Genomic DNA, 18,561 nt, shown 5'->3' on the forward strand with positions numbered 1-18,561 from the left:
TACTTACCACTGAGGCTGGGACACCCTGGTACTTGGAAATGTGTGTGTGCGCAGTGGCGGCTGGTGCTGGATCATTTTGGGGGGATGCAGGGGGCCCCCTCCAGGTCCACACTCGCCCTACTGCGGGGCTCCCCTGGACTGTCCCACGCTGCAGCTTTTGTCTTCACCCGGTCTTTTTTCTGGGTTCTGAATGGCCAAGAAGCCGGAAGCAGATTCGATGGCATCACAGGATGGAAGGACTCGGGGGGAGGGGGGGTGCAGTGCCCTGCTCCCAGAGGACAATATAAAACTGGTCAATTGGGGCCTCAGGATGTGGTCATGTGACGGACCTAGTAGAAACTAGGGGGTCGACCAACATCATTGTTTTTCAGGGCCGATAGCAATTTTTTTTTTTTTTCAGCTGCCTTTCAGGCCGATAGCAGGTTCCGTTATTCTGTACATGTAAAATTGTATTTTCATACTGCCCCTTTAAAAAAAAAAAAAAAAAGTATCACTTTTATTGCTGTCACAAGGAATGTAAACATCCATTGTGACAGTAATAGGCAGTGACGGGTACTCTTTATGGAGGGCTGTAAAAGAATGAAGAGAGGGCGCAACAACCTTGCGCATTACCCAAGTGATATTTATTAAAATCAAAAAGAAGGAAACATCCTCACAAACAGGTGGATAGTAAAAGCATATCAAAGTCCACAGTGTGACCTATTCGCTATTAAGGATGAGCTCCAGCGTGTTCGCACACTCCACACGCAGAGCCCGGCGGGAAGTCGGCGCTGCGCTAATCACAGGCAGTGAGACATTTCCCGATCTCTGCAGCCGCACATCGGAAAAATGTCTCACTGCCTGTGATTAGCGCAGCGCCGTGTCAACTTCCTGGCGGGCTCTGCGTGTGGAGTGTGCGAACACGCCGGAGCTCATCCTTATTCGCTATACTAATGTGGCAATGCAGTATCACAGATGGGCTCCGAGGAAGAGGGGACCCCCCCCCCTCGAAACACATTAGCCACCTGGAAGGTCTTCTGGTGTGTCGAATGCACTCCTGGTGACCTTGTTGCTTTTTGTCCATTGTGGACTCTGATATGCTTTTACTATCCACTTGTTTGTGAGTGTATTTCCTTTTTGATTTGAATAAATATCACTTGGGTAATGCACAAGGTTGGTGCGCCCTCTCTTCATTCTTTTACAGTGTTCCCATTGGTTATCCCCTGACCCTTGGAGGGCAGCAAGGCCTTTGCATGTACTGGGAGCCATAGGAATTCCAGGCTTCTTCCACCGCCATCGCACTACTGTTGAGCGAAGGAGATTTTGTTTGACTGTGACTCTAAATGGAGGGATCAGGGGTCTTTAAGACCCCAAACTCCTCCTCTGCACTTGAGAATTTTCAAAGCTCCAAGATCTGCGTTTTTGAATACTTTGCTTGTGGACAGGCCTTTACTGGTTGTGTGTGTGTATATTTTTTATTTTTGCATATTAGTACTGAATGCAAAACTTTTTTCCAGTTTGGATAGTCAGGGTTATAATCCCTGTTAGTTTTTGCCATCTGTTTCCCATTGGGGAGATTTCTCTTCACTTCCTGTCCCATAGCCACAACAGGATGTGGGAGGAAATCCCTCTCAAGTAAGGGATTCCCTGATTGTCTCCAGAACTAATGTGCCCGTTGGAAGACATGTGTCAGTTTGTCCCTCTAATTGCACTTGTTCAGAATAGCTTGCAGTCTTCCTAAATCTGCGCCAAAGAGGGCAAGAGATGTTTTTTAAAATTAATTTTAGGTATGTTGGGTGAATAGGAACCTATAACATGGTGGGTTCCCAAATCTCACTGCTAAAGTGGAAATACACCTTTTAAAAGAACCTCTTACCTTTGCCTAACCTGATTAGTCTGGATCAACCTTTCTTAACCTTTTTTACCACAGACGAACCCCTAAAATAATTTTGAGGTCTTGGGGAACCCATGCAAAAACCAACTTATTGTAGTCCAATGGAAAAACATTACATTGGTGGTCAATAGGAATGCTCCATCCCTTACAGTGGTGGCCAGGGTGCCACCCTTACAGGCAGCTTAAAGTGGTTGTAAACCCTTACAGATCACTTTTACCTACAGGTAAGCCTAGATTAAGGCTTACCTGTAGGTGCAAGAAATATCTTTCTAAACCTACACGGTTTAGGACATATTTGCAAAAGACAGGCACTGATGTCTACGGCTCATGCGCTGTAGACAACGGTGCACTGAGCGTGCCGTTTCTAACAGCAATCATGCCCTTAGTGGCTCGCGGGAGTGCCATCATCGCGGCTCTGGCCAATCACAGCGCCAGAGCCGCGATACCCGCAAGGAAGATGGATGCTTCGTGGAAGAGGGGACAGCGGTGACATCACAGGCTCCTGTGTCAGGTAAGTGACACCTAATGGGCTATTATGCAATGCATAGTGGCTTTGCCAGTTGGCATTGACCCTTGAACTATGCAGGCACCATCAAAAGAGAGGTCAATTGACCACAACCCACGGAAAGTGGGCACCATCAAATTAGAGGTCAATCTGGTTTGGCCGCATCTGGAGTATTCCGTCCAGTTCTTGTCGCCAATCCTCAGAAGGGGTATGCTGGAGAAAGTCCAAAGAAAGGCAACTAAATTAATATGGGGACTGTAGGACCTCAATTATGAGGAAGGACTACAAGCGCTATATTTATTCCCCCTGGAGAAGAGACGCTTGAGAGAAAATATGATAGTGATATACAAATATCTCAATGGGGATCCCAGCATAAGTATGAAACTTTTAATCCTAGGGAGTGTAAGAGAGCACGGGGCCACACAATGAGACTGGAACAGAAGCATTTTAACCTTAAAGGGGTTGTAAAGGTATACATTTTTTCACCTTAATGCATTCTATGCATTAAGGTGAAAAAACTTTTGACAATACCGCCGCCCCCAGCTCCCCTGTTTTACGAAACTCAGCCGCTCGCTCCCGATCTCCATTTAGCCACTCAGCCTGGTCGCTGATTGGCTATAGTGGATGGATTGAAAGCAGCGCAGCCATTGGCTCGCGCTGCTGTCAATCACATCCAATGACGCGGCGCACCGGGGGGCGGGGCCAAGTGATACAGCGAGCGGCTATAGCCGCCGGCTGTATCACGGGAGCGCGCCCGCAATAACTAACCACCATGCGAGGGAGCTCTCATTAAGGTGGTTAGTGCTTGCGGGGAGGAGCTGAAACAGCCACCGAGGGACCCCAGAAGACCAGGTTCGGGGCCACTCTGTGCAGAACGAGCTGCACAGTGAAGGTAAGTATAACATGTTTGTTATTTAAAAAAAAAAAAAATTACCTTTACAACCCCCTGCATTGGGGGTTTTCACTGTCAGGGTGGTAAGGATGTGGAACTCTCTTCCACAATTAGTGGTGTCAGCAGGAAGAATGGATATTTTTTAAAAGACTCTTGGATGTGCATCTTAACGTAAACAATTTAAGGGGCAATGGGGAATGCCTTTTCTACCCACACACCTACACAGGTTGAATTGGATGGACTGTTGTCTTTATTCAACCTTGCCAACTATGTTACTTTGTAATCAGCCAGAACCCCTGGTAACCTCTGGAGGAACGCTGTTTGAGAATGGATGGTGGTGATTTCTAGCAGGCCACTATGGGGCTGCTCTTCAGACTTTAAGATTTTTATGTCCTAAAACAGCTGAGTGTGTCCATTTTAAGGTGGTGTGTAGTTGTTGTTTCTGTTGAGATGGTAGATGCTTTTTCACAAAACATAAACAAAAAAAACATTGAACCCTTTTTAGTTACAGCCACTTAGCATTAAAATGTAGGTAGCGGCCTGATCCACTGACAAGGCCAGTAGCTAGCTGGATAAAATGTGTTTAATACGCTTCTACTCTTTTGTATAACTCTGATTTTCATCGGTACAGAAATCATGACAAAGTACTTTACCAGAGTTAAAAGGCGACGTGTGTACAGCTGGCATGGGAGACCGGTGATAAAGGACAGGAAACAGTTACACTTGCAATATGGGTAAATGTTTTTCATTTTTATTACATAATTTCTCTCCATGTATGGTGCATTTTTAGTGAAGTTCTGTGACTAAATACACGGTCTTAAGTTTAGCCAAGTGACACCCTAAACCTGACATTTCATTTTAGGGGACTTGTTATGAAATCGAATGAAAGTGAAGCTACTATTGTACCCGGGGACTTTGTACTGATTGAGGGTGATGATGAAGAGAGACCATTTGTAGCAATGTTAAAAGAACTTTATGACGACGGTAAGGAAATCTGCTTACAAGCTGTTGCCACACTCACTCTGGGCATGACTTCTGTCTTTCAGGGGGTTCTGAAAAGCCTAAAGGAAAGGTGTTAGCAGAAGGTTATCTTTAGTTTTTGGATGAGGGGTATTGATGAGACCCTGTCAGATTTTTAATGTTGTCTGTGATTTCATTAAGTCCTATATGGTCATTGGGACAAGAGACTGAATAGCATATCATGAATCGTACGATTGCTTAAAAAGGGGAACTTTTTTTGGTTAAGTTTAGACATGCGGAAACCCTTGCTGCCCTTTTGAAGAGCAACCCACAGTGGACCGCTTTTCAGAGGCATTTGACAGACAGCAAGTAATTTGTTGCCTTTTAAATAACTGTTTTTACCACGGTAAAGGCTGCTATTGGTGCATTTTAAAAAGACTGAGCAGATGTAACCTGCATTAAAAATTACAGCTGGAATTCTACTTGACTACTATTGGTTTAGCACATACAGTGTATATCAGTGCCCCCCCCCCCCCCCCCCCCCCCCCCCCCATTTGGAGAGTGATTATTGCTAGCAGCTATGCCACTAGCAATAATTGCATGTAAAATCTGACAGGCAAGTTAATCTATCAACTTAAGTACATTCAGCCTGCCCATGCATGGTTCTATGTCCGACTTTTGTCTTTGTTCCAGCTGAGAACTAGACTGCTCTTAGTTCTGACACTGCAATATCACTGACATCTACAGGCTCCAAATACTTGGGAACCATTCAGCATGGTTCCTTATGAGATTATCATTACAGCCAGTCAGGGTAATTGCATGATAACCACATGAAGGCTGGCAATGTTTACATAACCTCTGTAGCCTGTAGATGACACTGCAGTCTTCTCTGTGCACAGCAAGTACATTTTTGAGAATCATTATAGTGAGCTTAAAATAAGAGTATAAGACCTAATTTTGTGTATAACGACCAAAAATTAATTTCATTTTTTGTCTATTTTCGACTGATTAGAATTTTTTAAATATTGTATATAAATCCAAAATCAAATGTAATATATTCCAGCTTACCAGTCTTTTTAGATGTACAATAAAACTCCAATGTATTGAAACCTCTTACTCCAGTGCTCAACCGCAGGTTTATTGTACAGCACATGTTCACTTTAAAATCACAACTGTTGTTGCTTAAAGCAGATCTAAGCCTAGAAACAAACATTACGTATATTACACCCTATCAATCTTTAGGTGTGGTGGTTGCATTTGTTTCCCTCTTCCCTTAAATTGTACCTTGTGATCCTGCCAGTAACACACTTTGTCATAGGGTGCCATCTTATATCTCTATGGAGGAGAAGCATTGTCACTCTAGGCAGATTTCAGCTTAGTGCACAGGTAGTTACATGAGCTTAAGATTTCTGGCAGGATCAGTGGATGTTTTTTGTATGTGCAGGAAAATATACTGTAGTACCCTATGTTGCTGCATTCCTTTTCTTTTTTCATTCTAAGGCCTGCTTGCTAAGTTGCACTATATTACAGTTTAACTCTTGAGTGTATATGTACTTTAAAGAGTGTTCCAAATGAATGTCTTTTTATGTCTTTGTAAAAATTAGATGGGCTGAATAACTGTAGAGCTATTGTCAAGTTGCATACTGAAGCTGCTTAATTTGAACTTATGCATCTTAGTCTGGGTATCTTGGCTTCAATATTCTCCTCATAAAAGGGTTAAGGTGAGCGTGCCAAAGTGACTATAGAGTGGAGGAGAGGGCTATATGCAGAGCCAAGCTTGCACTAAAGCAGTGCAAAATAAAAGCATGCTCGTTGCTATTGGGGAATTTCAGACTCAGATAAATGAAGAATATTTTGGCCTTGTAGCATCAACATCTATATAATAATAATAAATAATAATATTATTATTAAAAACATAAGACTCGAGTTGAGGATCTTCGCTTTTGATAGGATCCTAGGTATCAACATGCCATTTACCTCTTACCTGTAAATATACGGTATGCATTTGGAGAGTGTGATGTATTAACTATGCAAAAGTTATTTGACCCATTTGATAAAGGCCCGCTTAGGTGTTAATGCACTTTTCTCCCCCCCCCCCCCCCACAAAGCATCACACTTTTTTTACCTGCAGCTGTTTTTCTTTTTCCCACCGCAGGTACAGAAAAACATGCCAGCAAACATGCCACTGTACAGTGGTTTTTACGCTATGAAGAGGTGCCCTATAAGAAGAGGAAATTGCTAGGCAGGGAGCCCCACCCTCAGGAAATTTTTCTCTATGACTCCAGTACATGTGACAATGACATTGACGCAGAGACCATAATTGGAACTGTTTTGGTAAGTACAGGGAGTGGAAAATCAGAAGCCTTAATGCCCAACTCCGGACACTGAGATTTTCCAGTTATTAGATGTGTAATCTTTACCTTTTACCACCTTCTTACACATTGTCCAATTGGTTTACACTACTGTTAAAGAATTTTTCTCTTGCGTTCATTGATGGACGCAGCTGCTGCTTCTTTATCCATGACCAAACAGGACCTGCTCCTTCAACGAGTGATTGTTCCCGTGCCCAAGTCAGATAAGTCCAGGTGATTTTACTCCAACCTGTTCACAGTTCCCAAGACAGATGGTGTTTGCCCGATTCTGGACCTCAAGGACTGAATGCCTTTGTGTGGTTTCAAAATTGAGTCCATTCTCTCAGTGGTGGCCTCCCTTCACCAGGGGGACTTTCTGATATCTATAGACCTCAAGGATGCTTACCTGCACATTTCAACCTGTGAATAACATCAGCGTTTCCTACGCTTTTCTATCGAGGATGCGCATTACCAATTTGGAGCGCTACCTTTCGGCCTGGTTTCCGCTCCCCGGGTGTTTCCCAAGGTCCTGGGCCCCAGTCCTGGCCTTGCTGAGACGAGGTATCGCTGTGATCGACTATCTATCTGGACAACTTGCTTCTGCGTGCGGAGACCCGCTTGTCCTTGCGCAACATAGTGTAGATCGCCATGCGTTCCCTACAGGAATTTGGGTGGATCCAGAACCTCAGGAGGTTCCATGTTTACTAGGGATAGACAGATTATTGCGTGCCGATAGCATTTTTTCGAAACATCTGTATCGGTCACAAACTAGACCGATATTTGGTCTCTGCAGGCCACGGCCATCTTTTTGGGACCCAGAAACCTGCATACAGTGCGCATGGGCACGCGGGACACGCACACCACATCACCTCTGCGCACTGGGCCTAAGCCTTCCTCTCCTTCTCCTCGACACTCGGGCGGACATGCCAGCCACCCACCCACAGTAAGGTGCCAGGCCACTGAGGCCAGCCAGCAGCCACCCACCGCAAGGTGACTGCCGGGTGCCAGCCAGCCCACCCACATCAGGGTGCCAGCCAGCCACAGCAGGGTGCCAGGCCAGCAAGCCCACCCACAGAAGGGTGCCTGCCATTTTTAACCTTACTCTTTCAAATTCCAATGCAGATGGATGCAGAGAGCAAAAAATAAAGGTGTGGTCTCCAGGAAAAGTATGTGAGCATGGGATCAACAACTGCAAAAAACTAAAATACGTCAAATCTTTGGGCCCATCTAAGAGTTCATCATGTTGAATTATATAATGAAGCACAGAGAAAACAAACTGAATCGCAAAGTGAAATGCCAAAATCCCACCAAACAACAGTAAAAGATATGTTTGTTTCAGAAAAAAGCTAAGTGGCTAAATTCAAATGGAAGGTCCCAACAGCTGGACAAAGCAATCACAGAGATGATGGTTACGAATAACCAGCCATTTACAATGGTGTCTGACTGGATTTCAGTGGTTGATGTCCATAGCTGAGCCAAGGTACCCACTGAAGAGTGAAAATTATTATCGAACCAAAATGCTGGGAAAGATTCACCAAAAGGTAGTTGAGAAAGTAAAGGCTATGCTGCAAGCAGAGCATGCTGGCAACTCACTCTCATTCACGACTGACTGCTGGTCAGGAACAACAGAGTCACTAATGAGTCTTACATGCCACTTCATTGACAGTGGATGGATAAAAAGGCAATTGGTGTTCAATACAAAGGTGATGCAAGGATCCCACACTGGGGAGTACATTAAAGAAATGTTTCTAGGCGTGCTTCAGGACTGGGGAATAAACAAAAATCCAGTGATGCTTGTGCTGCGTGACAAAGGCGCAAACACGGTGAAAGGAATGAGACTTGCTGAAGTCCGACCTCAGCTGCATGGCACACACCCTGCAACTTGTGGTAAATGATGGTCTGTCAAGCCAGAGAGCTTTGATAGATATAATTGGCATGCTAAAGTGATACGCAGGCCATTTCCACCATTTAGTCCTTGCCAAGCAGCGACTGAGGTGCATTCAGGCAGACCTTGGCCTACCCAAAAAACAGCCTACTTCAGGCTTTTCCAACATGTTGGAATTCAACACTTCACATGCTGCAAAGAATGCTGGAACAGAAGAGAGCTCTGAGCATCTATTCAGGCGAACATGGAGGATATAGTTGTCCTACTGCTGATCAGTGGAACATTATAGCCAATATTATTTAGAACTTCCTCCCCATAGAGGAAGTGACACTGGAGGTAAGTAATTACGACTCATCTGTGTCATCTGTCATCCCATGTGTGAGAGTGCTGAAGATGCTTCTTCCAAGAGAACGAAGGACCCAACACACAACATTAAAACATTCAGGCAGGTCATGAGGAACAGCCTCACCAAACGCTTTGAGAAGCATGAAGAGAATAAAATTGTTGAGCTGGCATGTCTTTTGGATCCTCGATACAAGAAGCATGCTTTCTCTTCTGATGATGTATTGGCCAAGGCAAAACAATGGCTGACAGAAGATCAACACGAGCTGCTGGAGGTTCCTGCAGAAAGGTCAAGTTTGGAAGAGCAGGTTACTAATCTGGAAGAGCAGGATGCTGCAACAAACAGACAAACGTCAAAAAAAGACAACGAGCAGAAGAGAATCTTCATCATGGTCGAATTGATGCCATGTTCAGTGTGTTATTGGGGCATCATGGGGAGGATTCTTCTGAATGTGCATCAATAATCAGCCTGAATGACAGAAGTGGTGATCCTCTTGAGTGGTGGAAAAGAGGCACGCTACAAAAGACTTGCCTCTCATGCTAGAAGATGCCTCTCTGCTCCTCCTTCAGCTGTACTAAGTGAGCGTGTTTTCAGTGAAGTGGCAGCCATTTATGAAAAAAACAGAACCCGTTTAACAGGTGAACATGCTGAAATGTTATGCTTTTTGCACTATAATATTGTTGTTCTTAACTGGGAGTATAGTATAAAAAGCGTAGTGTCAGTGTGTCCTATCCACTGTCTAGCTTTTTGCACTGCAGTAGTGATTTAAATTTAATCAGTGCAATGCACTAGTAACAGTTATACTTTTTGTATGTTTTGGGAAGCCATTTAAGAAGTTGTTTTCAAGCGTTTTATTTCCCCAGTTGTTTACTTTTAGACCTTGTTTGTCACACCGTGGTGCACTGCAGACAGATGTCAGTTTTGAAATCTGTGTTTTTTCTCCCATCAGTTTTCATGTGAAGAACAGGCCCTTAATGTTTTTAGTTTTAATTACCATGTTAATTGTATACCAGATTTGTGCATAAAATTGTGTTATTTTTGAAAAGTTTAAATGTACAAAATATCAGCAGAGGAGGTGGCAGAAATATCGGCATTGGCACCTGGGAAAAGAAAAAAACGATAATGGTTGATCCCTATTGTTGACCTCATGCAAGCACTTGGAGTATCTGGAACTGATCCTTGATTCAGAGCAGACCAAGGTGTTCTTCCAGTCGGACAAATTAACTCTGGTCAGCAGTCCGGCAGCTCTTGGCTTGAAGCGACCCTCCTTGCGTGCGTTTTGTATTTATTTTTTTTCCCCCATGCAGGTTTTGTGCCTGATGGTGGCTACCTTTTTTTTTTGAAGTGGTTCCGTATGCCCAGTTCCATACAAGAACACTGCAGAAGGAAATCTTATCCAAAAGGATCAAATGGAGTGTCTAAACATATGGACTTATCTGGCAAGGAACCCTTGAGTCCCAGAACTTAATTCTTGCCTAAGGTAGTTTCCAACTTTCACCTTAGTTGGGACCTTAAACTTCCGTACCTCTGTCCAGTTCAAAAAGGACATTTCCTTCCATTGTCTGGGTGTGCTCCTGGCTGCAGATAAGTTTTCGAGCAACGTAATTCCTTTTTTTTTTTTTTTTTTTAATATCAGGAAGACCGATTTCCTTTTGTCTACCTTAGTAAAGACAGAGGGCTTTTCAACATCGAGCATCTGTTTATTATCTCTGCAAGGTGACTACCTGGTATGATGTTCAGCAAGGCAGACTTTGTGGCTTTATCTGATACTGGCTTAGGACGCATTTTTTTGGAAAAAATACACTTCAATGAATAAAAAAAAAAAAAGAAACCGTAAAGTTAGCCCAATTTTTTTTTTTTGTTTTTTTTGTTTTAATGTGAAAGATGATGTTACGCCGCAAGAATCGTGAGAGAATCGTGATCTATCTTCTAAGCAAAAAAACATGATTCTCATTTTAGCCAGAATCGTGCAGCTCTATTCCTCAGTGGACGAGAAAGAAAATAGAATTTCTTCGCTCACGGTAAAAATCCTGCACATGGAGATCACTGAGGGACACAAGGGCCACGTCTGTTCTATGATCCTGCTCTCAATACTGCCTTGCTACAAAACCGAGGTCATTATCCTTGGATGACCTACAGGTGTGGGGGGTGTGTGGTGTTTGTGGGTGTTTTTTTTTTTTTGTTTTGTTTTTTTGCTAGTGTCCAATGCTTCTCTAGGTTAAAGACTTCTTGTATCCCTCAACAGACATTTTACGGTAAGTTCAAAAATTCTATTTTTATTGCACCTTCTTAGTGAGCACTCTCTGGCTCGTTTTTACTCCAGCAACAGCCAAGATCATCACAAGATGCAGTGATCCACCTCTGTCTTGCTGTGGCTGGCTGTCTAGAATGTTATATTTTTAGCGTAGTGTTACATTTAATTTTCACTTAACTTTTTTTTGTTATCACTGTGGTAATCTTTCTTTGCTATTCCTTTCTAGATATCACAGTTAAAGCCTGATGATCCTTTCCCTGAACCCCAAAAATCTGAAAATGTCTTGTTTCTGAAGCTGTCATGGAATGGAAAATCTTTTAAACCTCTATCTGCCAGTGTTACTAAAGCAAAAGAAGGGATTGCTGTTCGCAATGGTTCTCTACTTATTAAATCTCTGCCGACGCCTAACTTTTACCCCATGGAAGGAGACACTGCGGAGAGCAGACTAACCACCCGCAGCGCCACAAAGTCACAGAAAAAAGACACTGAGGTAGAATCCCGCCATTCAGCATCCAAGAGCTCCCATTCCAAGGACAGAGGGGCACAGAGACTACCCAATGGAACCAGCACCCCTGGAGCCAGGAAGAAGCTGGAACTGAACAGTAGGTCCTTAAAGTCCTACTGATCTAATCTGTTGCATTGCATGCTTTTGTGCTTTGATAAAACTGAGGTTATGTTTATAAAGAGAGCTTGTACCAACACCAGCCAAAGAGTGTGTTTTGCTGCACTGCAGGGTTGCAGATATTTATCCAACTGTGAGCTCTCCTGTCCATAATTCCCTGATGTTTTCCTGTCTTGTTGGGAGTTTGAAATGTCCCTGGCCACCTTTTATGTGTTAAAGCACCTCCTGTTGCATTCTCCAAAATGAATCCTGATTCTAGCTGGTGGAATAGGAACTATTCAAAGTGAGATCACAGCTGCATGAACCCAAAAAACATAGATCTCACAAGTATGGTCTTAAGAGATTTTAAGATCCATCCTCTTAGAGGAGCTCCAGTGTGTGTGTGTGTGTGTGTGTGTGTGTGTGTGTGTGTGTGTGTGTGTGTGTGTGTGTGTGTGTGTGTGTTAAAAAAAAAAAGTAAGTTTTAATATACGAACACTTGCCTGTCCAGGAATCCTGTGATGTCATCATCCTGAGCTGATTCGTCAGTTGGCTTTTGGTGAAGGTGCCAGCATTGTAAGTAAGGGAAACCGTCAGTGAAGACTTCAGGCTTCACAGCTGGTTTACGCATGCGCGAGTCATGCTGCGCTTTCTAAATGGTTCTGCTGTCTTCTGGGACTTGTGTGTCCCAGAAGGCAGTGGGGGGGGGAGGAGGGGCTGTAAATATCATAGATCACCAATCGTAACCATGTACATGCTCAACAACCCCCTCCCCTCCAAATGTGCGAACAAACGGCACTTTCCTTTTGGGTGGAGTTCCGCTATAACTATCCTGCAGCAATTAATGAAATACAGGTTTGCGGTTACTTCAGCCCTTTAAAAAACACTATGGCATACAGTCCCTTTTTATTGGTTTTAAAGGTTGATAATTTTTTTTTGTTTTTTGTTTGTTTTTTTTTTTAATACATTTTTATTTATTTTTTTTTTATTTTTAGGTCCACCTAAATCTCAGAAGACAATTAATAGAGACACCTTCCTGGAGGATGAATTTAAACCTCTGGAAGCAGCTGCTCCTAAACGCAAAGTGGCTTTTTCTGGCCTCCCTGATTCCCCTCCAAAGAAATTTGTCGATGAAGAGGACATCTCTTCGTGCTTCATCCCTCTACCTCCTAAAGATTTACAAAAGCTTAACCTGAGATTGACCCCTCTAAGGCGTACTGCCCTAGAAGAGCAAAAATCTGATAAAACCCCGTAAGTGGACCCATAATCTGTAGCTATCAACCTTTATTTCTGTTTTTCATGTTTAACACCTTAATTGTCATTGCCAGTTTATCTTTTTCTAGCGTTGAAATGAACAGTGGACGAAAGCGTATTGACAAGTCTGAAAATTCAGCGGTATCCAAGTCCAAAACGCCACAAAAACTGAATAATACACCAAAGAGAAGCACAAGTAGTTCCAGGAGGTACTGAAATGTAATATTTATAGCCGCAAAACTTAAAGCATATGTGAAGGTGGGGAAAAAAAATTGTCCTTTTACATGCAAGTACATAATACCTCCTGTTCTGCCAGCAGTGCACTTGGAACTAAAACTCTGTTATGGGCTTTCTACACAGCATTTATGTGCACTGAGTGGTGTCAGCCCTGCCCAGATTAGTTTACAAAGCTACTCGACCACTCCCACTTTTGGATCTCTACAGTATGAAGGCTAATCTTTCTGTAGTCTATGATAAGAATTCGGAGGCTCTTTGAGATAAAACAAGAACTGTGCAGAGGATACACGACGGCTCAAATTTTTTGACAAAATTAACTTTGCGCACTTATCTAATATAACAAAATGCGTTCAATGGTATGCTTAACGGACTAAAAGTGAGAAGTTTGTTTTAGGTTTACATATACTTTAAGGCCAGATTCACTTTGTTATTGTGCAACCCACACATGTTAAAGCACATTGCATTAAGGCAGCCCATTTGGTTTTGGCAAAAAAGTGCAGCAAAAGCTAACCATTTGTTGGGGGGGGGGGGGGGGGGGGTTGCGTAGTGAACAGTGATGTGTTGTCATGCATTACAGCATAGGCGTGTTGCTTTAGTGTGTTGAGGTGTGCCGTTCTAGTGAATGACATCGCAGCCCACTAATGTACATTACCACAAAACAGGATTGTGTGCACCCAGCCTTGGTTTATTAGACTAGAAATTCACCTAAAATGCACCCTTGCCTTGAAATTCTTACTGAATTAACTCCCCTGTCCCCTTTGAAGATTGACACCTTCCTATACTTCACTGTTTCTATTATTCCTACCAACTCTCCAATTATATGCAGAAAATTACTTTCTGAACTTTTGTTTTTGCTTATTCCCAGGCAAGCCCCACAGGCACCGTGCTATGGGTCAGGAGAAGTGTTAATGTCTGGAAATGCCATGTTTCTTGTCTGCAGCAATATGGGGTAGTTTTTGGTAGGGTTCTCAGGGTTACAATTGTTTTAATATGACTGTTTTTTTTGCCACCAGTTTTTCACCCTGGATTCCAAAATCTAAACTGTGGAAGTTAAGAGTTTTTGTATTCAAATTGTACCCATGAAGGTGTAGGAAGCAGCAGGAAAATGCCTTATACATTTAAGCTGCGTACACACACACACACACACACACACACACACACACACACACACACACACACACACACACACACACACAGAACACAACAGCTCAGCGGGGGAGATCGCTGAACTAACCTTGTATGGTTAGTACAGCGGCTCCGACCAGAGCTGACAGGTTTTTTTTTTTTTTTCATTCAACCCACGGGTTGAACGAACAAAAAAAAAAAACTGTCAGCTCTGGTCGGAGCCGCTGTACTAACCATGCAAGGTTAGTTCAGCGATCTCCCCCGCTGAGCTGTTGTGTTCTGACAGGGGGAGGGCCCCCCGCCAGAATATTCCAATCAGCTTTCTCTGCCATTGGCTGAGAGCGCTGATCGGGAGTCTGTTGGATGCTGGTTTTCCAGCATGCATGTCCGACAGAAGCCAGCCTCTGTTGGCTAGACCGACATACACACAGGCAGAATGTCGGACGTTTTTTGAACCAGCAAATGTCTCCTGACATTCTTCCCGTGTGTATGAGGCTTTAACGTTTGCATGCAGGACTTTTATAAATGACACAGGAGATGCCAGATATTTGAGCAGACAGAATCTGGAACAGTTCTGCATGGCACCCAATAAGCTTTTATCCTAGCTTATTCAGTTAACATTTGAAAATTAAACCTAGAAGCTGCCATGTACATTTTGCTCAAATAATTCCTCTCCTAGTGTTTTGGGGCTCGTATGGACACGTGCTGTATGCAGAAACTTTGGACTGCATTGGGTGCCTCTTTTAAAACACTCATGGCTGCAGAATAAAGCTGGGCCAGACACTGTTTATTTATTTTTTTTATTCAGCCAGCGGGCTGAAAGAAAAAAAAAATTGATTACATCCACACTATCAAGGTGGATGGAGGAATCCCCATCCCACTTAGGACATTGTATTCTGACAGGGGCTCCTGCTGCTGTCAGAATACAGCGGTCAGTGGGGGCAGCCGTTGGTCGATAAGCAAGGGACATTCTGGATAAAACTATCAACTTTTTGTTGAGCAGGGACAGCCTAAAGCCTCGTATACACGATCCAATTGTTGGCAGGGGATCGTCTGTTGACAGACTTGTCCTAAAATTTGACCGTTAGTACGCTCCTTTGGACAATTGTTGTCCAACTTTCTGCTAACAAATGTTGGATGACAAGCTAGTTGATTTTTGGCGGACAACGGTTGGTTGTCAGATATTCTGATGGTCAGTACACAAATCCTTTATTTTCTCTCTCTCAGGCCATCAGAAGAAATAAATGGCGAGGAACCACAGACACCCCGATCGAGAAGGAAATCTGCACAGGTGTCTGCTACCCGGATTCGCAAACAGATAAAGTAATGTGTATATGTATTAATATGTAATCAGATTTGCCAAATTGTGTTTAACCTGAATTTAATAGTCTTAAAACTATTTCAGGCATAGAGACATTCTGTTGGCTCGAGTCTCTAGATTTTTTTTTTTTTTTTTTTCCATACATCCCAGGGCATAGGGTACTTCATATTCATAAATCCTTGGTTATGCTGCCACCTTCAGCTGTACAGCGACCCAAAAAAAATGGAATTCCCCATCCAGGCATACCAGCTTCCTGCTCAGCTAAGTCTCAGATTTTAGGCAGTGTCCTTAGGTGATGTGTGTGCCTACAGATGTCTCTCTGGTAGTGATGTCCCACCCAGGGTCTTTTTAGGCTCATGATTCTACCACCCACTAGATGCGTTTCTTGGAGTATACAGATGTGGGGGGTATATTTTTTCAGGTATTCAAAGACCAAGGAACGTTTGATCACATTGTTGAGACCCCATACATTCCAGGATAGGACTTTTGAGGGGGGAGGGATAACTAGCGGGGAAGTCTTTGTGGCTAAGACCCGGAGAGATCAGCACACCTGCTGACCCTAGGTCAGCAGAGATCCACAGCCTACATAATAGGTAGACAAGCAGAACACAGGATACCAACATTTGCACTTTATATTCACTGTCACATGACTGTCTGAAATTAAAGAAACCAGAACAAAAAGAAAACAAAACACATAGAAAAAAACACCCATCCCAACCCTCCCCACACCCTGATAAACATATCTCAGAGTGTTTTGAGTACCCAAACCTACCCCACCAAAACACTTATGCAGCTAAACTGTAGGAAGGTCTCCTATGGTGCCAGTGCATAACAGACAGCACACCAAGGATATCGTTCCTAACGGCGGGAGCCGGACACTCCGCAGTTACTTTTCCTGGAGGCAATACGTGGTTAAAGAATCACATTATAGAGAACATATCTACATGCGTTGACTAGCACCTTACACTTAGACTAATCTAAGGGCTCAAGCTTAGTTACATTGATAACTGAGGTAACTGAATAAAAGTGATAAAACCAAGAGAGAACGAAACAGATCCATAACTAGGGACCCGATTATAGGGGGGAGATCCCCCCCCCGTCCCTTAATTCCTCCCTCCTCCGGAACCACTCGATCACAGGTTAAACAGAGCAAGTCCCGGCCGGGAGATCCCAGCCGGGCAGGGGCATAGTGCAGTCCCAAGGAACAGCCAGGGGTGCAGAGATATTGTCATCCTCACTCCCCTGCATCCATCCAGCAAGGCTAGGGCATGAACACCCCCTGAGTTCTTCTAGGAACTGGAATCGGGTGCATAGTTCCACCAAACGGGAGAATCAGAGCAGGAAGCATCCGGAGGAGCAACATTTAGCGGTCACACCAGCCACATTTCTTGTAGCTGACAAACTCACGCCGGGCACATATGGGCACAATATAGCAGCATGGTACACATGGCCAGCAGTGTAATGTATAGCCCTGGGTTTCTGGACCAATTACTCTGCAAGAAGCTCTTCCAGCTTCTGTGCCTCTCGGAGGATCAGGTCGCGATCCCTGAAGTTTAGTAGCCGAAATATAATTGTTCTCGGCGGAGCCCCAGGCGGGCTTTTGACGGCCGGCATCCGATGCGCTCTCTTCACCGCAAAGTGAGGGGAGAATGGAGCCTGTGGAAGTAGCGTGTGCAGGAGCCGTTCCGTGTAGGCAGCCAGGTCGTAGCCTTCAGGCTGACCAGGCGGAGCTTATTCCTCCGGTTCCTATTCTCCTGGTCCTCCGCACAAGACTCCATGGCCTTCATCTTAAGTTGCAGTGTGCAGAGGGAGGTGTCATGCTCACAGACCGTGTCCTCGGTATCCCCGACTCTCCTCTCTGCTTCCAACAGTCTGTCACGAAATTTGTCCATGTCCCTTCTAATCCCATCTGCATCTGCTCAATTTTTGCCGTGAGTGTAGTTTGGCAGCCCGTGATGGCTTGCATGAGTGCATTGAATTGCTCAGTCCCCAGGGGAGATGGATCCAGCTGCTCAGTTTGGGACACAATGTTGGCTATTGTAGGCGCACGTGGACCCCGAGGTAGCGGAGTGGTTTTAGGAGCCGGGTTCCGCTTATGTTGCGATCCGGAGTTCCCCCTTCTCATGCCCGGTACCAGCCAGCACTATTTAAGCAGGTTAATGTTGCGATAATGCTCATAGAACCAGATAAATAAGGCCTTCCAGGTGTGGAGCTCCAGGCACCCACGTCCTTAGGTCGCCATCTTGACCACGCCCCCCACAGATGTCTCTCTGAAGATTTCCTTTTGCAATGGGCCTACAGATGTCTCTAAAGATTTCTTTTTTTGGGGGGGCTTTAGTTTTCTATTTATGGCCTATTGTGAACACCCCTGCTGGGGAAGGAAATGGCTTAATCCAGGTTGGTTGCCTACACTCATATTTTAGTGTTAGGACCACAGATATCAGGGTGCCGTGACGAGGCTCTGTGGCTTACGCATGCGTTTGCAAATGCGTGCGGACTAAACCCCTGTTTTTAACGCATACTGTTAGACAGGTTAATTTGGTTGTCTGCGAGCTGGTGGTAAGTAGGCTTGGAATTTTTTCCTGGGCATTCCCCAGGCCTTGTTTATATCTGTTTGTAGCCCTCCAATGCCGCTTACTGCGATAGCCAGCTATAAATGAGGGTGGTGGCAAGTTTTTTGAGATCACCTTGGTGTGTGTATATTGGTCCAGCAACGCACCAGCACCTTTGCAGCCATTGTGCTATTTGCTGGGTGTCTGGTGTGCCCTGTACCTTTAAGAAGGGATGGGCTGCCCTTCAGTCCACCTGCCCTCATTTATCCATCAGAATGCATGTGCCTCCACTGTGGGGACACTCATATTTTAGTGTTAGGACCACAGATATCAGGGTGCCGTGACGAGGCTCTGGGGCTTACGCATGCGTTTGCAAATGCGTGCGGACTAAACCCCTGTTTTTAACGC

The 18,561-nt window shown here is 44.3% G+C and overlaps 1 protein-coding gene across 3 annotated transcripts in view; it reads left to right on the forward strand.

Moving 5' to 3' along the window:
- ORC1 (origin recognition complex subunit 1) overlaps positions 1 to 18,561 on the forward strand; it is a 46,304-nt gene that overhangs the window by 861 nt on the left and 26,882 nt on the right. The window contains exons 2-8 of one of the 3 annotated variants that reach the window (XM_073593528.1): positions 3,902 to 4,004; positions 4,133 to 4,254; positions 6,386 to 6,564; positions 11,290 to 11,665; positions 12,660 to 12,915; positions 13,008 to 13,127; positions 15,508 to 15,603. In XM_073593528.1, the coding sequence (XP_073449629.1) occupies positions 3,907 to 4,004; positions 4,133 to 4,254; positions 6,386 to 6,564; positions 11,290 to 11,665; positions 12,660 to 12,915; positions 13,008 to 13,127; positions 15,508 to 15,603 (1,247 nt within the window). In that variant the 5' untranslated portion in view covers positions 3,902 to 3,906. Of the gene's footprint in view, positions 1 to 3,901; positions 4,005 to 4,132; positions 4,255 to 6,385; positions 6,565 to 11,289; positions 11,666 to 12,659; positions 12,916 to 12,992; positions 13,128 to 15,507; positions 15,604 to 18,561 lie in introns of those variants that run through there. The other 2 variants (XM_073593527.1, XM_073593529.1) reach the window with 2 other exon arrangements.

The sequence above is a fragment of the Aquarana catesbeiana genome, linkage group LG07 (assembly GCF_042186555.1).
Source record: "Aquarana catesbeiana isolate 2022-GZ linkage group LG07, ASM4218655v1, whole genome shotgun sequence".
In the NCBI taxonomy this organism is placed as follows: domain Eukaryota; kingdom Metazoa; phylum Chordata; class Amphibia; order Anura; family Ranidae; genus Aquarana; species Aquarana catesbeiana.